This window comes from Schistocerca piceifrons, chromosome 1 (assembly GCF_021461385.2).
Source record: "Schistocerca piceifrons isolate TAMUIC-IGC-003096 chromosome 1, iqSchPice1.1, whole genome shotgun sequence".
NCBI lineage: Eukaryota > Metazoa > Arthropoda > Insecta > Orthoptera > Acrididae > Schistocerca > Schistocerca piceifrons.
The window spans coordinates 514904162-514919964 of NC_060138.1; the positions used below are offsets into that span (position 1 = coordinate 514904162).

At 39.9% G+C, this 15803-nt stretch overlaps 2 protein-coding genes across 2 annotated transcripts in view; both read left to right on the plus strand.

Moving 5' to 3' along the window:
• Positions 1-15803, plus strand: part of LOC124797807 (glutamine--fructose-6-phosphate aminotransferase [isomerizing] 1-like) — a 154854-nt gene that overhangs the window by 83785 nt on the left and 55266 nt on the right. Inside the window, 2 exon segments of the mRNA XM_047260828.1 lie at positions 12015-12212; positions 12961-13107. Coding sequence (XP_047116784.1) covers positions 12015-12212; positions 12961-13107 — 345 coding nt within the window.
• Positions 1154-2604, plus strand: LOC124797812 (ribosome biogenesis protein WDR12 homolog). Its single transcript, XM_047260841.1, has one exon. The coding sequence runs from the start codon at positions 1158-1160 to the stop codon at positions 2430-2432; it is 1275 nt and encodes a 424-aa protein (XP_047116797.1). The 5' UTR covers positions 1154-1157; the 3' UTR covers positions 2433-2604.

Genomic DNA, 15803 nt, shown 5'->3' on the forward strand with positions numbered 1-15803 from the left:
GGGTCCGCGCCGGCTGCTCACCTTGGCGACGTGCCGCGTTCGCTAGCTCGGCTAGCGGTCTGCCGTCGCAAGGCCACGCGGCTGTGCCGGGCTGGCCTTGGGATGCCGTCGAGGCTGTTGCCTGCTGTCCAGCTAGTCCACCTCGTAAGCTAGTCACCGTGTGATGGCTTGTGTGACTTGAGCGGAGATGGAATATGTTGACATTTCTGCGGAGCCCAAGACACTCCAGGTGGTTTTTCGCTTTCACATTAATTCGCTTCGCCAACTTAACAACCAAACTACCACCTTGCAACGTAACCTAGACCTCCGGCTAATCTACCTATCAGCCTTTCACCACAATCTAGTTTTTTGCTTTCACAAACACTGTCACCTTCCAACCTACGCTAGACCTTGGGCTAAACTACAGATCAATTCGTCACCACAACCAGGTTTTAGAGTTTCCTATTCGTTTGCTTCGCTAACTCACAACCAAACTGCCACATTCCAAACTAACCTAGACATCATCTAAACCAACCTGAAACCGCTAAAACCAGTTAATTGTCATAAAAAGTGACCGCTTTTTCAACGTTTCAGCATGTCTTAAAATTAATTCCTAGTGACACATGTCATAGACTATAACATGTAAGACTACACTGTTAGAAAGGAAACGAATTCTTGGTGTGCTTTGTATGCTATCAGTGAAAAGCCGCTTATCCCAGCAAGAGGCCCAGGCTCTGCAGAAATGTCTCTCCACCGAAATGAAACTTCCTGGCAGATTAAAACTGTGTGCCGGACCAAGACTCGAACTCGGGACCTTTGCCCGCGAAAGGCAAAGGTCCCGAGTTCGAGCCTCGGTCCAGCACACAGTTTTAATCTGTCAGGAAGTTTCATATCAGTGCACACTCCGCTGCAGAGTGAAAATCTCATTCTGGAAACATCCCCCAGGCTGTGGCTAAGCCATGTCTCCGCAACGTTCTCTCTTTCAGGAGTGCTAGTTCTGCAAAGTTCGCAGGAGAGCTTCTGTAAAGTTTGGAGGGTAGGAGACGAGGTACTGGCAGAAGTAAAGCTGTGAGGACGGGACGTGAGTCGTGCTCGGGTAGCTCAGATGGCGAAGTTCGTAGATTATTGAAGTAACTTGCGAAAGTCTTTGGATTGGTTTGTCTTCGTTAGTGGTTTAAATGATGGCTGTAGCAGAGCTGCAGGTGCGGTTGTTTACGAAACAAAGTCAGTATGCAGTTCCAGACACGCCGTTTTCTGTTGCTTCCAATGTAACGTGCGTCGAACTAAACGCATTGGTCAACGAGCTGCTAAGAGAAAACAGGACGTCAGAGTGGCATGATGTAGAGTTCGATTTCTTGCTATCCGGAGAATTCCTTCGTGTTTCGCTTCTGGAACATCTTGAAGAAAGAGTTATATCTAGTGAAGGCACAGTTGACATAGAATATGTGGAACGTTTCCCAGCGCCAGAACCGAAGGACTGTCTTCTACACGACGACTGGGTTTCCGCTGTACAAATTAAAAATAAATGGATTCTCTCAGGTTGCTATGACAACACTTTGCACATATGGACAAGCAAAGGAAAACACAAATTAACAATACCTGGGCACACAGGACCAGTAAAAGCTCTCTCATGGATTTCACTTGATGACAATCGAGCATCATTTGTCAGTGCATCTCAAGATCAGACTGCTATGATATGGGAATGGAATGTCTCAAACAATTCTGTTGAATGTATTCACATTTGTCGCGGACATGAAAGGTCTGTGGAATGCATTGGAGTGAGCCCAAATGCTGTTCTTTTAGCAACTGGAGGTTGGGATGCAATGCTGAAGATTTGGTCAGCTTCACTGGAGGAGCAAACACATACAGATGGCGTTTCATCCACTAAGAGGTTTAAAGGAGAACATGGAAAATCACAAATTAGGACTCCTGTACTTACTTTAAAAGGCCATAAAGAGTGCATTTCTTCTGCCTTGTGGATTGACTCCAGTGAAATATGCACTTCCTCTTGGGATCACACATTAAGAACATGGGATGCTGAACTTGGTGGCATTAAAACTGAACTTGTTGGGAACAAGCCATTTTTTGATGCTGATTGGTCCCCATTGAACAGAACACTTGTAACAGCCTCAGCTGACAGGCATGTGCGTTTATATGACCCGAGGTCAAAAGAGGGTTCCTTAATCAAAAACACATTTACCTCACACACACAATGGGTGCAGAGTGTATGTTGGTCTAAAACTGATGAACACCTTTTTGCATCTGGAAGCTATGATCAGGATATGAAGCTTTGGGACACAAGAAGTCCAAAGGCACCTTTGTATGATATGAGTGGACATGAAGACAAGGTGCTATGCTGTGATTGGTCAAGACCTGATCTTGTGGTGTCAGGTGGTGCAGATAACACTGTCCGTATTTTTAAAACAAAACATATCAAGGTAGAAGAGATGTAATAAGTAACAGATCTTAAAGTGCTAATAATGTGCAAAAGACAACACTACACAGTAGGTGTATAACCAAGATGAGCTACGGTAATTACAGTACCATGCAATAATAAATGTATATAGTTAAAGATGAGGCCAACAGACATCTCAGTTGAAGTACAGTAAATTTAATTTCAAAACATGTATTGAACCATGAATATAGTATTGTGTTGTGAAATGAAAAAAAAAAAAAAAAAAAAAAAAAAAAAAAGATGGTAGAGCACTTGCCCGCAAAAGGCAAAGGTCCCGAGTTCGAGTCTCGGTCTGGCACACAGTTTTAATCTGCCAGGAAGTTTCATATCAGTGCTCACTCAGCTGCAGAGTGAAAATCTTTCTGGCTCTCTACAGAAATGTCACCCCGCACAATTACTGGAACCCCACTTGTGTCGTCCCTTCCTTTTCGTCCTCTAAGGGCGTATCCATCGAGGGGCAGGGGACAGTAGGGACAAGCTCCCCCCCCCCCCCCCAGGAAATAAAAACAACGCAAACCAAACTCACATTGCTCCACCGAACACTGAGACATATCATTTGGTTTAACTAGAACATGAACTGGAAACTGATAAGTATCGAGTTTACCCAAAGCCACTTCTCATGAAATGTCAACATTATTTCGTGTCATTCATCACAAAACCAGCACGAACTATCGGTGCCACTCCCCTACCCTCTAGCCCAGTTCGCGTTTTCTCACGTGACACACTGAAGGCAATGGATCAAGACAGTCATGTCGATGTTTTATTTCTTGATTTTCGAAAATCATTTGAACCAGTACCACATTTACGCTTGTTATCAGAAGTATGATGGGTATCACGAGAAATTTGCGACTGGATTGATTTTTTTTTTTTTTTTTTTTTTTTTTTTTTTTTTTTTTTTTTTTTTTTTTTTTTTTTTGAAGGGAGGACGCAGTAAGTTATCTTGGATGGAGAGACACAGACAGATGCAGAAGTAACGTGAGACAGCCTCAGGCAAGTGTGTGCGAGTTCATTGCTATTCATGTTGGGCAGGGTGTTTCAACCGGAATGACCTATTTCAGAACTTCATATTTATCGATAAAAACATACTAAAAACATGGGATTGATTGAAAAATAAAAAATCGTAAAGTTTTAACTGTGCTATTACAAATGTTCTGTGTGTCCACCAGCAGCAGCATGAAGAGCTGTTAGACTTTACACAGTGTATCTGCCTTTACAGAAGTTATGGCGGCTGTTATTTTGTTCTTCTTTTCTTGTATATCACGAGGCAAAGGGGAGATGAACACACTCCCCTTCACATATCCCCACAAGTAAATATCGCATGGGGTCATGTCTGCCGATCTTGGCGGCAAAGAATGCAGGGCAGTGTTTCGGGGTCCAGTGCCCTATCCAGCGTTGAGCCAGAATGTCACTGAGAAATTGGTATACGCTGTGTGCCAGTCTGGTGGAGCTCCTCCTGTTGGAAAATGAAGTCTCTTGAGGTTGTGGAAAAAAACCATTCCTGCATCATTTGAAGATATCTCATTCCAATCACTGTGTTTCCCTGGAAAAATTCTTTCCACCGTGCCATCGGAAGTGCGAGGTCGACATGGACGCTTACCTTTGCACAAATATCCTTTCTCTTCAGATTGGCGATACCAACGACGAATGTTTCTGGATGCAGGCCGCCGAAAACCACGCTGGACCGAAATTACTGACCCACTCTTTGCAAATTTCAGCACATAGAACACCTAATATTGAGCAGATGCCATCTTACTTTTGACTGACTGCAAGTTGAGAAGATGCATTGACTGCCATCTAAAGGCGATTTTCTGAAACAGTATGCCGCGCCCATTCAAACAGCACACATTTCCTTGCCGGCACGTTCCCATGATTAGGAATTATTACCGTCCATAAACACGCCCTGTATATAAATGACCTGGCAAACATTATTAACAGTAGCTTCAGACGTTTTGCAGATTATGTAGCTGTCTATAATGAAGAACCACCCGAAGAATGGTGCATAAATGTTCAATCAGTTCTCTATAATATTTGAATTTGGTGCAGTGATTGGCAAGCAATTTGTTTTAACTGTACAGAATTGTGAAATTCTACACTTCAGTTACGAAGTAGTAAAAAAATATTAATTAATTATTTTGTGTAGAGAAAACTTACATTAAGGTGACATGTTCCACATCATTACGAAATGTTCTATTTATGATTTATGGAACAAGTATTAATGTATGTATGTATCAAAAAAAGTAGGACGCCTCGTAGTGTTAATTTATGAATGATACAGTGGTCTCTCTCCATTATAAAGCGGTTAATACTACGCGAGGTGAGATATTCGTGATACCTTCACATTCTGAAGGAGCAGCGTTTAAATTCTCTTGCATTTCCATGCAAATGCTGCCGTAGGTTGATAACAAAGGAAGACCTAAAAACTTGACAGCTTGTATCTAACGAAAGGACCAAAATAATCGTTCCTAATGTAGACAGCTGGTTTGGTACACATCTACATGTATGCTTTGTAAGCCATCGTATGGTGTGTGTGGCGGAGGGCATTTTGTGTATTCATTGTCACTTCATCCCCCCCCCTCCTCCCCCCCCCTTTCTCAGTTCGTCGTCGGGGAGAGTGATTGTTGGTTGGTCTCTGTGTGAGCTCGAATATCTGTTTCTAACAGCTACTCATTTTGCTACATATAAGCAGAAGGATGCAATATATTGATTGCATTTTAGTTAAGTATGCTCGAAACTGCACTGTGATGCGGAACACCGCCGTTGTAGCGTTTACAAGAGCAGTTGGTGAACATACCCGTGACGCTTTCTCGCTTACTAAGCGAATCTCTGATGGAACGCGCTACTCTTCTTTGGGTATTCTACATTTGCTGTGTGGCAAGGGTCCCAGATTGACGAGCAACACTCAGGAACCAAGTAACAATCGAACGAGAATTTTGTGTACTACATCCTTCGTGGATGGACTACACTTCCCGAGGATTCTTCCAATGAATAATCAGTCTGGTATCTGCCTTTCATACTATAAGGTTTTATATGGTCGTTGCACTTAAATCATTCCTTATGCGTACTCTCAAATATTTAATGTAAGTGACTGATTCCAGTTATTGTTCGGCAGTTGAGCAGTAATACAGTATTGGGTGATCAAAGCCCTTACAGGCAATACGTTCCATCTCTTAATGTTGAGGGTCAACTGCCAGTTCCTACACCAAGAGTCAGTCCTCTATAGGTCTTCCTGCATTTCGCTACAGTTTTCTACGTTTCAACTTCTGTGTATACAACATCTATATCTACTTGAGAAAATTATATTTCTGTAGTAGTTTCAACCTGATAACAGATACGAATATAATAATTTGTAATGCTGTGGAAGTACCTAAAATCTACAACGTTACGTGTATGTGTTGGAGCACCATATAAAGCACAGCTCGAAATAAGCAAACGGTACCTTATTTAACTCACGATCAGGTGAATAAGGTTGGTAGCTCCATGTCAAGATTCGCAAATAATTATGTTGTGTGAAGGAAAGTGATGATGTAGCACGTAGGGAAATTCATGAAACGAAATGCAAGAGGACCTGCTGAAGATCGACACTTACTTGGGGGGCTGGCAGTTGACTCATACAAAGTGAATTATATTAAAAGTTTTCCCATCACGGAACATATTGTATTCTAACATATATCAATTATTGGTAAAGATAATGAACCTTTGTCCAAGTGTGTGTGTGTGGCGTTGAATTTAAAGTGAAATTGATAAGTATTTAAACTTACCTGGCTCGCAGAAGAGGCAACCACAGTGTATTGCTTTCATTACTTACCGACTCCTGTGGATCAGCATCCCAGTGTCAGATCTGCTGGTGACTGGTTCCAAACGAAAATATTTGGGGGAAGAGAGGCTCATTTGTAAATAATTTATGAGCAAAAGTTGCATTTGGAGTACCTTCACTAGCTCATTGAGACAGGCCCACTCCTTCCGGCCATACTTGCAGAGGTTGTCACCCGGATGCTATGTCAGATGCAGAACACCATACAAAGTGACTCAACATGATGGACTTAATTGTGTCAACCAAAGAACAGTGTTTGTGCCTGCAGGGTGCTATCGTGAGACATCCTGATCAGCATCGATGTGATAGCTGTGCTGCCTTCTGTACACTCTGGCCATATTGGGGAAAGTTGCACGCATCTTGTGGTGCAATATTAACACTGGCAACACGCCACAAGGTATGGTAGTCCAGTCAACAAAGGAAAATTAAGGGGAAAAGTCATGGAGTCGCAATTTTTTCTACGGTGGTAGGGAGGAGTGTAAGAACAACACACTAAAAATCTTCATCAGTGGGTGGGGGGGGGGGGGGGAGGAATGTAATGGTCACCATTTTAGGTTTCTCTGGAGCAACTCAAAAACTGCAGCACCTAGTGAAAATGGTCCCCAGTACACAATAAGACTAAATTGAATTTCTTACAAAAGTGTTCTATTCATTTCTCTCTCTAGGACTAATAGTTTCCATGTTGCAGGTGATGAAAAAATGCAGACTATTCAAATAGGGTTTTAATGGTGTAAACTTTGATGTTTATTGATACTAGTATACTTCCAGAGCACAGTTTTATCCCTTAATGCAAGCCTCTTGTACTTACAGGTGGTATTTGGTGGCACACATTTTGTATTTTTTCCTAACCCTCTTGATTTACCCAACCAACATCTATTTTGTGACACTGAAACCTTATTTTTAATAATATGCAGTTTTCTACGCCCCTGCAATGTGGGCTCTAATAGCCCCAGAGAAAAAATGAATAGAACCTTTTTTTTTTTTTTTTTTTTTTTTTTTTTTTTTTTTTTTTTTTTTTTTTTTTTTTTTTCAGGTAATTTAATTTAGTCTAATTTTCTGCTTGGGAACATTTTCTCTAGATGCCTCTGCTTTTGATACATTCAACAAAACTTAGTTACCTTCACACTCACGTCCCCGACTCCTCCTGTACCCCATGCTCACACCCCACAGGTCCGGAGTTTTAGTGTGTTGTTCAAGACACTCCTGCCTACCATTGCACAAAAATCTGCTACTACACGAAATTTTTCCCTCAGTTGACATTCTTTGGTCTTCATTGCTTCATTGACTGGGCTAAGGAACATATGATATGGTCAGCATGAGAGGTCTCTTGTAAATGAAGCTATGTAGCTTCACTTGATCCTGTTATCAAGTGGGGAACTCGGCATCATCTTATTGTAAAATAGTTTTCCTGTGATTCCTGAGTCTTCTGAGAAGCCTATCACCAATAGTTTCATCATGAAATAGATCTGAAAGCTTTTATTACCATTGTCTAGGAAAACACAATCTTCACTGAGTCTCTACGTTTTCCTCTTCTACTTGTGCACAAACTTGACGTTTCAACCCTTTGGGTGGATCTCCTTCAGGAGTTCTCTGGTGTGACTGTAGGACAATGTTGCAGCTTAATCGCTCAGAAGATTTTATTCTCATGCAGACTTAACCTGTTTACTACCTGCGTTACCTGTTTCCTCAATCTAGGATGTCTCGAAACATTTCAGCCACAATTTAAAATCTATATAATTTCACTCAAGCATTTACTTTCTTTCTCAAAGTTCTCCCTGAAGGCTTGAATTTTCCCAAATATCTACTGAAAGAAACAATAGTAGCATCCACAACCAGTGAGAAGTGACGTTCAGGCAGCCATGACTTCATCTTTGAGAATACAAAACTGCCTTTACAGAACTCACTGACTGCAATCCGTTTAATATTTAGTGTCGTTGAATTGTCATTGTGAAACTACAGTTTCTCAAACCAGACCAGGTTAAGGCTTAACACGCCACCTACATTGTTGCTGTTAGAGACTGAGGCACTGAGCACAAGCTCAAGTTGGGCAACTGGCTGCTGTGGTTTTGGAGTAGCGCCACCACCTCTGAAGCAGACTTCACCTCATGTGACGACTTTTCTACTGAACTATGCGATTATTGTGAACACATCTGAAAAAAATTTATAATCAAAGTTGCATTGGCTTTGCTTCGGTAAAAATTGACATTCACTCCTTCACAGAGAAACGGACGAATGCTTACGACTTTGTCTTATCTAGGTCAATATGTGTTTAATTTTTAACCTCTTGCAATTCTTATGGAAGACAAATCTTTGAACAGGTAAATTTGTACTCTGTGTTCTTGTTAGTACAGTGATTTGTCCTCCTGAACAAACTTGAAAGTATGAGGGGCTTTCAGTAACTTTCTTATTTATTTTGACAGCACATTGCTTTTATTCAAGTTTGCAATACATCATATTATTCAACCCCCTCTTTTGGCTACACAAGCCAGCTCTTCAATAAAATCTCTGTTCATTGCGATGGCCTTATGCCTGTGTGCCCAAATGGTGTCACACCAGTGGCCGATGTCAGAGGCAACATCTTGCTACATCCCTAACCTTCCCATCATCTCCGTACTGCATCCTGCGTAGTGCATTTTTCACCAGGCAGACAGATGGAAGTTGGGAGGTGCGAGATCCAGGCTGTAAGGAGAATGAGGAAGAATAGTCCAATGAAGTTTTGTAAGCTACTCGTGGGTGCGTAAACTTGTATAAGGTCTTCGTTGTCATGGAGAAGGAGAAGCTCTTTTGCATTTTTGTGATAATGAACATGCTGAAGTTGTTCCTTCATTTCCTGAGGGTAGCACAACACACTTCAGACTTAATCATTGCACCAAGAGGTAGGACATCAAACAGAATGACCTCTTCAGAGTCCCAGAAGTATGTTGCCATGACTCTACCTGCTGAGGCTATAGCTCTGAACTTTTGCTTTTGAGGAGAGATAGTGTGGTGCCACTCCATGGTATGTTGTTTTGTTTCTGGTTCAAATTGATGAATCCATGTTACCTCATGTGTGACAGTGTTCGCCAAAAATTTTCACAATCAGCTTTGTAAAGCACAAGGAACTCTACACAGGTGATCCTTCATTGCTTTTTAAGGTCTTCTGCGAGTAACCAAGTGGGCACACAGCATCTGAGCACCCCAACAGGTGGACAAGGGTGTCAGCAGTACCAACTGTGACCTCCAGTTGTGCAGGTGTTTGATTGTGATCCATTGATCACCTTGAATGATAACATTTGTACATACCAACATTGCAGGAGTCACAGCCGCGTGCAAGAGCATGCATGAGATCAGACAGGTTTGTGTGACACTGCTGTGATGATGCCAGATGACTTGCCCAATGACTTACTGTGCTTTTGTTCACTTCTAGGTCTCTGTAGGGATTTTGCAAGCACCCATGAATATTTGTGATGCTCTGGTTTTCCACCAAAAGAAACAGAATGAGAGCTCTCTGCTTGGGCTTCAGACAACATTTTGAAGGCTACATACTTCATGAAACTACGGGGACTGAAGTGGGAATATTCCATAATGTCCCTCAACAAATTCCACATTTTTTTAAACAGGAACTGTCCGAGAAAAAGGATTTGTTACATTACTTATTGAATACCCCTCGCAAAAGTAGGTACATGCCTAAATAGTTATCACATTCACTGTAGGAACTCCTTATTCTGTAAGCGTAAATGGTCTGAGGGAGATGTATTATTGGCGCTAGTTAGAAGCCATCAGTTCCCAAATCATTTAAAAGTGTAATCTTGCATTTTGTGTAGTGTTTTTTGTCTCAGTGATAGATATATAACACTGGACTTTGAACTGTGCTTTTACCCGTTTGTATGTTTTACTGCAGTTTGGGTGAAAAGTGCCCCCCCCCCCCCCCCCCCCCCCCCCGTCTCTCTCTCTTTTTGTGTGTGTGTGTGTGTGTGTCGTGTGTGTGTGTGTGTGTGTGTGTGGTGCCATTTCAGTTGCTACAGGCAGAATTTCTACACACACCGTCACTTGCTTTAAACCCAGTCTAAGGCATTTCAGCTTGAGCTCCTTTCACACAAGAAGCTGAGAGCAGAAGTGATTCATTCTGCTTTGACCTTACTGTCTTTCCACATAGAAGGTGCACAGTTTCATCTTTGCAGTGAGCAGGTGAATGTTGAAATAGTTTAAACATTGATCACGACAATTGGATATGCTTGCTATTAGTCAGTCTGCATTGCAGCACATGTTCTAGTTGTTTTAAAGTGATAATTGGCAGGGTAGGCTCAGAGTTCAGTTTGCAGCTTTTTGCCTAGTAATAATAGGGGGGGGGGGGGGGGGGGGGGGGGGGGGGGGGAGCAGGAGAGAGTAGTTGACCATAAATGCTCATCGCTCTACTAAAACACACCAGTGACCCAAACCTTTAAGATTCCACTGATTCAGAACTGGGGACCACAGCAAACAGAGAAAAGCTCAACAAATTGTACTTTGCTTGAGACACTGTGTTGGCTATATAGCAAAGCAGTGTTGGCAAAAGTGAAATTAAACTCTCTGTTTACTGCTGTTCATTTTCTGTGGTACAATTTAAACCAATGATATATGAATGTAAATAGTGATGATAAATATTTCTGACTCTCTCCTTGAATATCCAGCACAGAAAAACAAGATGTATTTAACACCTGAGCATGGTGGATGGCACTAGACAGCACTTGAGGCATGGCTGAGGGTCTCACTTGTTACTGTAAGATGGTTAATTGTCAGGTGCAATGGCAAAGAAGCTTTAATTAGTTTGAGTAAACCAAGTAAAATCTAAATTTGAATAGCTGGATGGGTATCTGAACCCTGTGGTTTTTTTTTCTGGATGCCTGTCACAAATGGTGCCACATAGCTTAGTAAGGGGGATGCAGTACTTAATGTGATCATCACATCTGACCACCAGAAAATACTCTAGTTAATATGCAATAGACATTAGTGACTTGTTCAAGAGTATATGTCCGGGCTGTGGGACAGAGCTCACCTGCAGAAATATTTCCAAGTCCAGTCTCCCCATTACTTGAGCAGAACTAGTACATAATTGTGATTACTAAACTCTATGTCTTCCAAGTGCCTCATTACTAAGATGATTTTAGCAAACCACAACTGTCAGTTGTGGATTTTTTTCCCCTGGAATATCAGATAAAATTCAAAATGCCTAAGTATAAAATTAATGACACAAACATTTGTTCGAGAACTATGCTTATTCCAATAATTTTTCTAGTGCCACCTAGATCTGGTAATGATTTGTGTAACATATTGAGACCTGTCATGGTTTGATTGCACATAAAACTTAGCTGACTGAGTTAGTTCTCAAATCAGAAGTTGTTAAAACGTATCACTTCCAATACAGCAGTGCCTAGTAAAGTAATGTGATATTAAATCAACCTTCAGGCTGGAGGATTTCATCTTTGCTTCAGTTCGAAATAGTGGTTGTATGAGAGGCTGCTCACACTGACAATTCTTCGTAATGTCAAAATTGCAAAAATAATGTTCAGGGGAAGAGCAGCTGAAAATAATGGCTCTAATTAACCTTACAGGGCTATGTGCCTGGTCTGCAATATAAGATAATGTATTGCTCACAAAATAAATGTAGAATGTGGAAAACTGTTATGTCTACTAAAAGTCAAAACATTTGCCAGCATACATTGCATCCTTAGTGTTGCACATACCATTCAAGTTGTACATACATCTGTCCTTTAATGACATAATGTTTTATGAAAGGTCTCTCTTCCACAGGAATCTTTGCCTATTTGAACTATCTGACGCCGAAGACAAGGCGTGAGATTCTGGAGTTGCTGGTGAATGGTCTGAAGAGGCTGGAGTACCGTGGTTATGACTCTGCTGGAGTGGCCTTGGACTCTGCTGATGGCCAGGACATCGCCATCGTCAAGAAGAGTGGCAAGGTGCAGGCTCTCCAGGATGAGATATTCTCTAGTGAGTGAACCTTTCGGCACACTCTAAGACGAAATCAAGCATAAGTAACGATTGCAAAGTACTATAGACAGTGCAGGCTCTACTTGCTTGAAACATTGTTACACCCAGCTTTCTGCTCAGCCCCTTCCATCCTCTCACATACGGTTAAAACTGCAGTATATTTGTTACCATATTAGCCCTCAAGGAGCAATTGCTCCCAGCAAATACAAAATTCTAAAAAAGTGGACCCACAAAGAAAATAATTATATGTATGATTAAGAATTAGATTTTTATTATGTCATTACATACACAAATCATTGTTTTAATCTACAGGAGACTTGTCAGTGCATAATATGTAACTGAGACACATACATAGCGTAAAAAAAATCTTAGTTTAGAAATGTGAGTAAAGTTTGGTTTTTTAAATAATGATTTAAAAATTTTGTGACTGAATAACAACACTTTTGGATAAGGTTGATAAACATAGTTTCATACAGTGAAGGTTTTTAATTTATATTAAATATTCATAAACATATACTGATGAATCTGGGAGTAGACTTATCATCCACCAAATTAAAACTTGAAATTTTCGTTTTTCCTAATATCACACATACATTACAACTGTGAAAATGATTTCTTATAAATAATGCTGGATGTATAAAGGTAAACACTTTATTAATATCCATTTCAAGATCATATCTCATTATTTCTCATGTCACTTATGAGCAGCCCACAGAGCAAATTGTAATTAATGTTTTATTTTGCACAGAGGAAAAGACATTGGATTTCGAGGGGACCACTGACTGCCATGTTGGTATTGCACACACCCGCTGGGCAACTCACGGTGTGCCAAGTGAAGTCAATTCTCACCCACAACGCTCCGACCCTAACCATTCATTTGTTGTGGTTCATAATGGTGAGTAAAATGTTGAATTTAAATGAACATCAGATAGAGATGTTGTAAGATGTGTGTGTGAAGAGAAAACCTTGGGTTACTTCTATTAATGAATCTTTATATAACATTTCTACTCTGTAATTTTTAATGGTTTTAATTTACATGAATCTCATTTTGTCTCACTTTCTTAAATATAATTATTTTTGTTGATCACCATTCAACTAAAACCGGGCTATTAAAATGTTGTTGGCCTGAATTATACCAGTTATAAAACAAAATTCCAAGTATACCAAAGTGTATCAGATGATCAGCATGATTCAGTTTTGATTTGGATGTAACAAGGCAGACAATGATTTCACTGTAAGCAGATCGTAAAATAAATTCTACATCTTCAAATTAAGCTCATTATTCATACAATAATACTTGTATCAATAGCTGGCATTCCTCTTTTTCCTGTCTTGAAACAGTAAGGAGAAAAATAAATTATGAATACACCAATGAAAGTGGCAATGTTGACATAGACAATGACAAAAACACTGATACATTGACTGGGGATATGAGAAAGTTGAGATGTTTGTGACAAAAACACTGATACATTGACTGGGGATATGAGAAAGTTGAGATGTTTGTGGTAAAATGTTAAGAAAGTACCAACAGGTGACACTTACAATCAGTAATGACATGGTAGGAATAAATATCAAACCATTCCACACAGGCAATGTTGTAAAGTGGGAGAATTTCACTGAGAAAGATCGGAAAAGAGGTGCTGCGTGAAATTTCTTCAAACGAATTCAATTTTAGCATTAATGTGGTAAGATGTATATTACATATACTATACTATACAGCACTAGTATACAGTATTGTACTATACAGTACACTATTGGCCTTGTAACTAATGAATGAAGATACATGCTTCAAAGAGTGATATTTCTAATAGTATGTTATCATCACACATAATTCCAGTAAACTCTGTTGAAAGCCAATGAAAATGAACATTAGTTTTCTTCCAGCCATATCATAACGTAACCAATGCACTCTAGATGAGATCTTAAATTTCAGTCATTTATAATTACAAGCTAATGTAGAATGAAGAAAAGTTTGTCACGTGAATAATGATGAAGGAAGAAATTCCTTTCAAAAAACTGCAATTTAAGAATGACTTGTTATGCATCTGTCCTCGTGGGTAAAAATTTTGTAGCGATAGGGAAAATTCCTCAGATGCTTGGTAATGTTTCTTATATGTAATTATCCTGCTGTCATAGTTTTGTTGTTTTAGTATTTCTTTTACATATGTCCTAAGTTCAGTTAACTCTGCTTGAGCAGTTTTGTTGCAATTTTGCCAGTTTCTCCTGTGTGAAGTCATTCACTCCCAATTTTCCATTTATGGCAAGTCTTCTTTTGGACTGTTTCGTATTCTGTGGATGTTTTATAAAGCAGTAAGTTGCTGGGATGATTAGGACATCTGGAACAGCTTTTCATTGTACCTTTGTTTGTCCACACCTTGAAGTTCTTTCTTATTTTGCACCCATCCTTGGGCTATCTGAAATTTAATTTATTATTTATTTATTTATTTATAAAGTTCTGTGGAACCATTCGAGCCAAATATACTTGTTCCTGGAATGAATTAGTATACAGTTTATAGAATTAGAAAAATTATAAACAAAGAGTATAATAATTACTTAAACAAGAAGAAAGAGAGCATAGGAATAAATAGCAGATTACAGAGAAAAGTTCTCAAGTACTGCAAGGAAGTCGATATTTTTTACCTCATTTCTGCTAGAACCCCACTGAAAATGAATCCTGCTGAACAGTGCTCACTTTTGAAACTTGCATGGCAGATTAAAACTGTGTACCAGACTGAGACTTGAACTCGGATCTTTGCCTTTGATGGACAAGTGCTTGCCCGCTAAAGGCAAAGGTCTCAAGTTCAAGTCTCGATGTGGCACACAGTTTTACTTTGCCAGTAAGTTTCTTATCAGTGCAAACTCTGCCACAGAGTGGATATTTCATTCTGGAAGTGCACACTTTTCTTTATAATACTTAACAAGTATTATCCACCCAAGTGGTATATCATTTTTCCATTTAGTGTTCACTGAATAATGGTTTCAGTTTCTTCTGAAAGAGTCACTATTGTTAACAACATATCATATCACCTTCATACATAATGGAATACACTGCTTATCATGTGCTACAGCACACTGTAAGTATCACATTAACATTATGCCCTTTTTCTTCAAATGTGAGCTGCAAATCACACTAAAATTACACCATTTCTCTTCAAATGTGTGCTGGTAAGCAAATAAATTGGATAAAAACACATTTTGTAATGATCTCTCCACGATTACTAGAAACCAGAGTCATGTGCTGAAATAGTGTTCAACCATGTTGTGATCAACCCAGAGAAGGGACGCAGACGTCTGTTTTCAACTGGGCGTCCTCTGATGTGACTTCATCACTTCTGGTAGTAAGGGTACTACGTTTTTCATGTTGCATATTCTGTGAGCGTAGAGTATGAGAGGCTTTGGAGAGAAGCAGTTGCAGCAGTGGGTCCAGGGGCAAGTGGTTAGATGCTCTGACTGGAAATTTGTGGGCCCTGGTTTGATTTATTCCATTTTATTTTATTCTTCATATTGTTAAAACAGTTAATTATAAAATTTAAATATATTTAAACAGTTCAATTTATATACAAAACATTAATATATTTTCATTTAGTTATG

Bases quoted from the DNA above. Each gene is read 5' to 3' on its own strand.
- LOC124797812 (XM_047260841.1), top strand. From the start codon at position 1,158: ATGATGGCTGTAGCAGAGCTGCAGGTGCGGTTGTTTACGAAACAAAGT.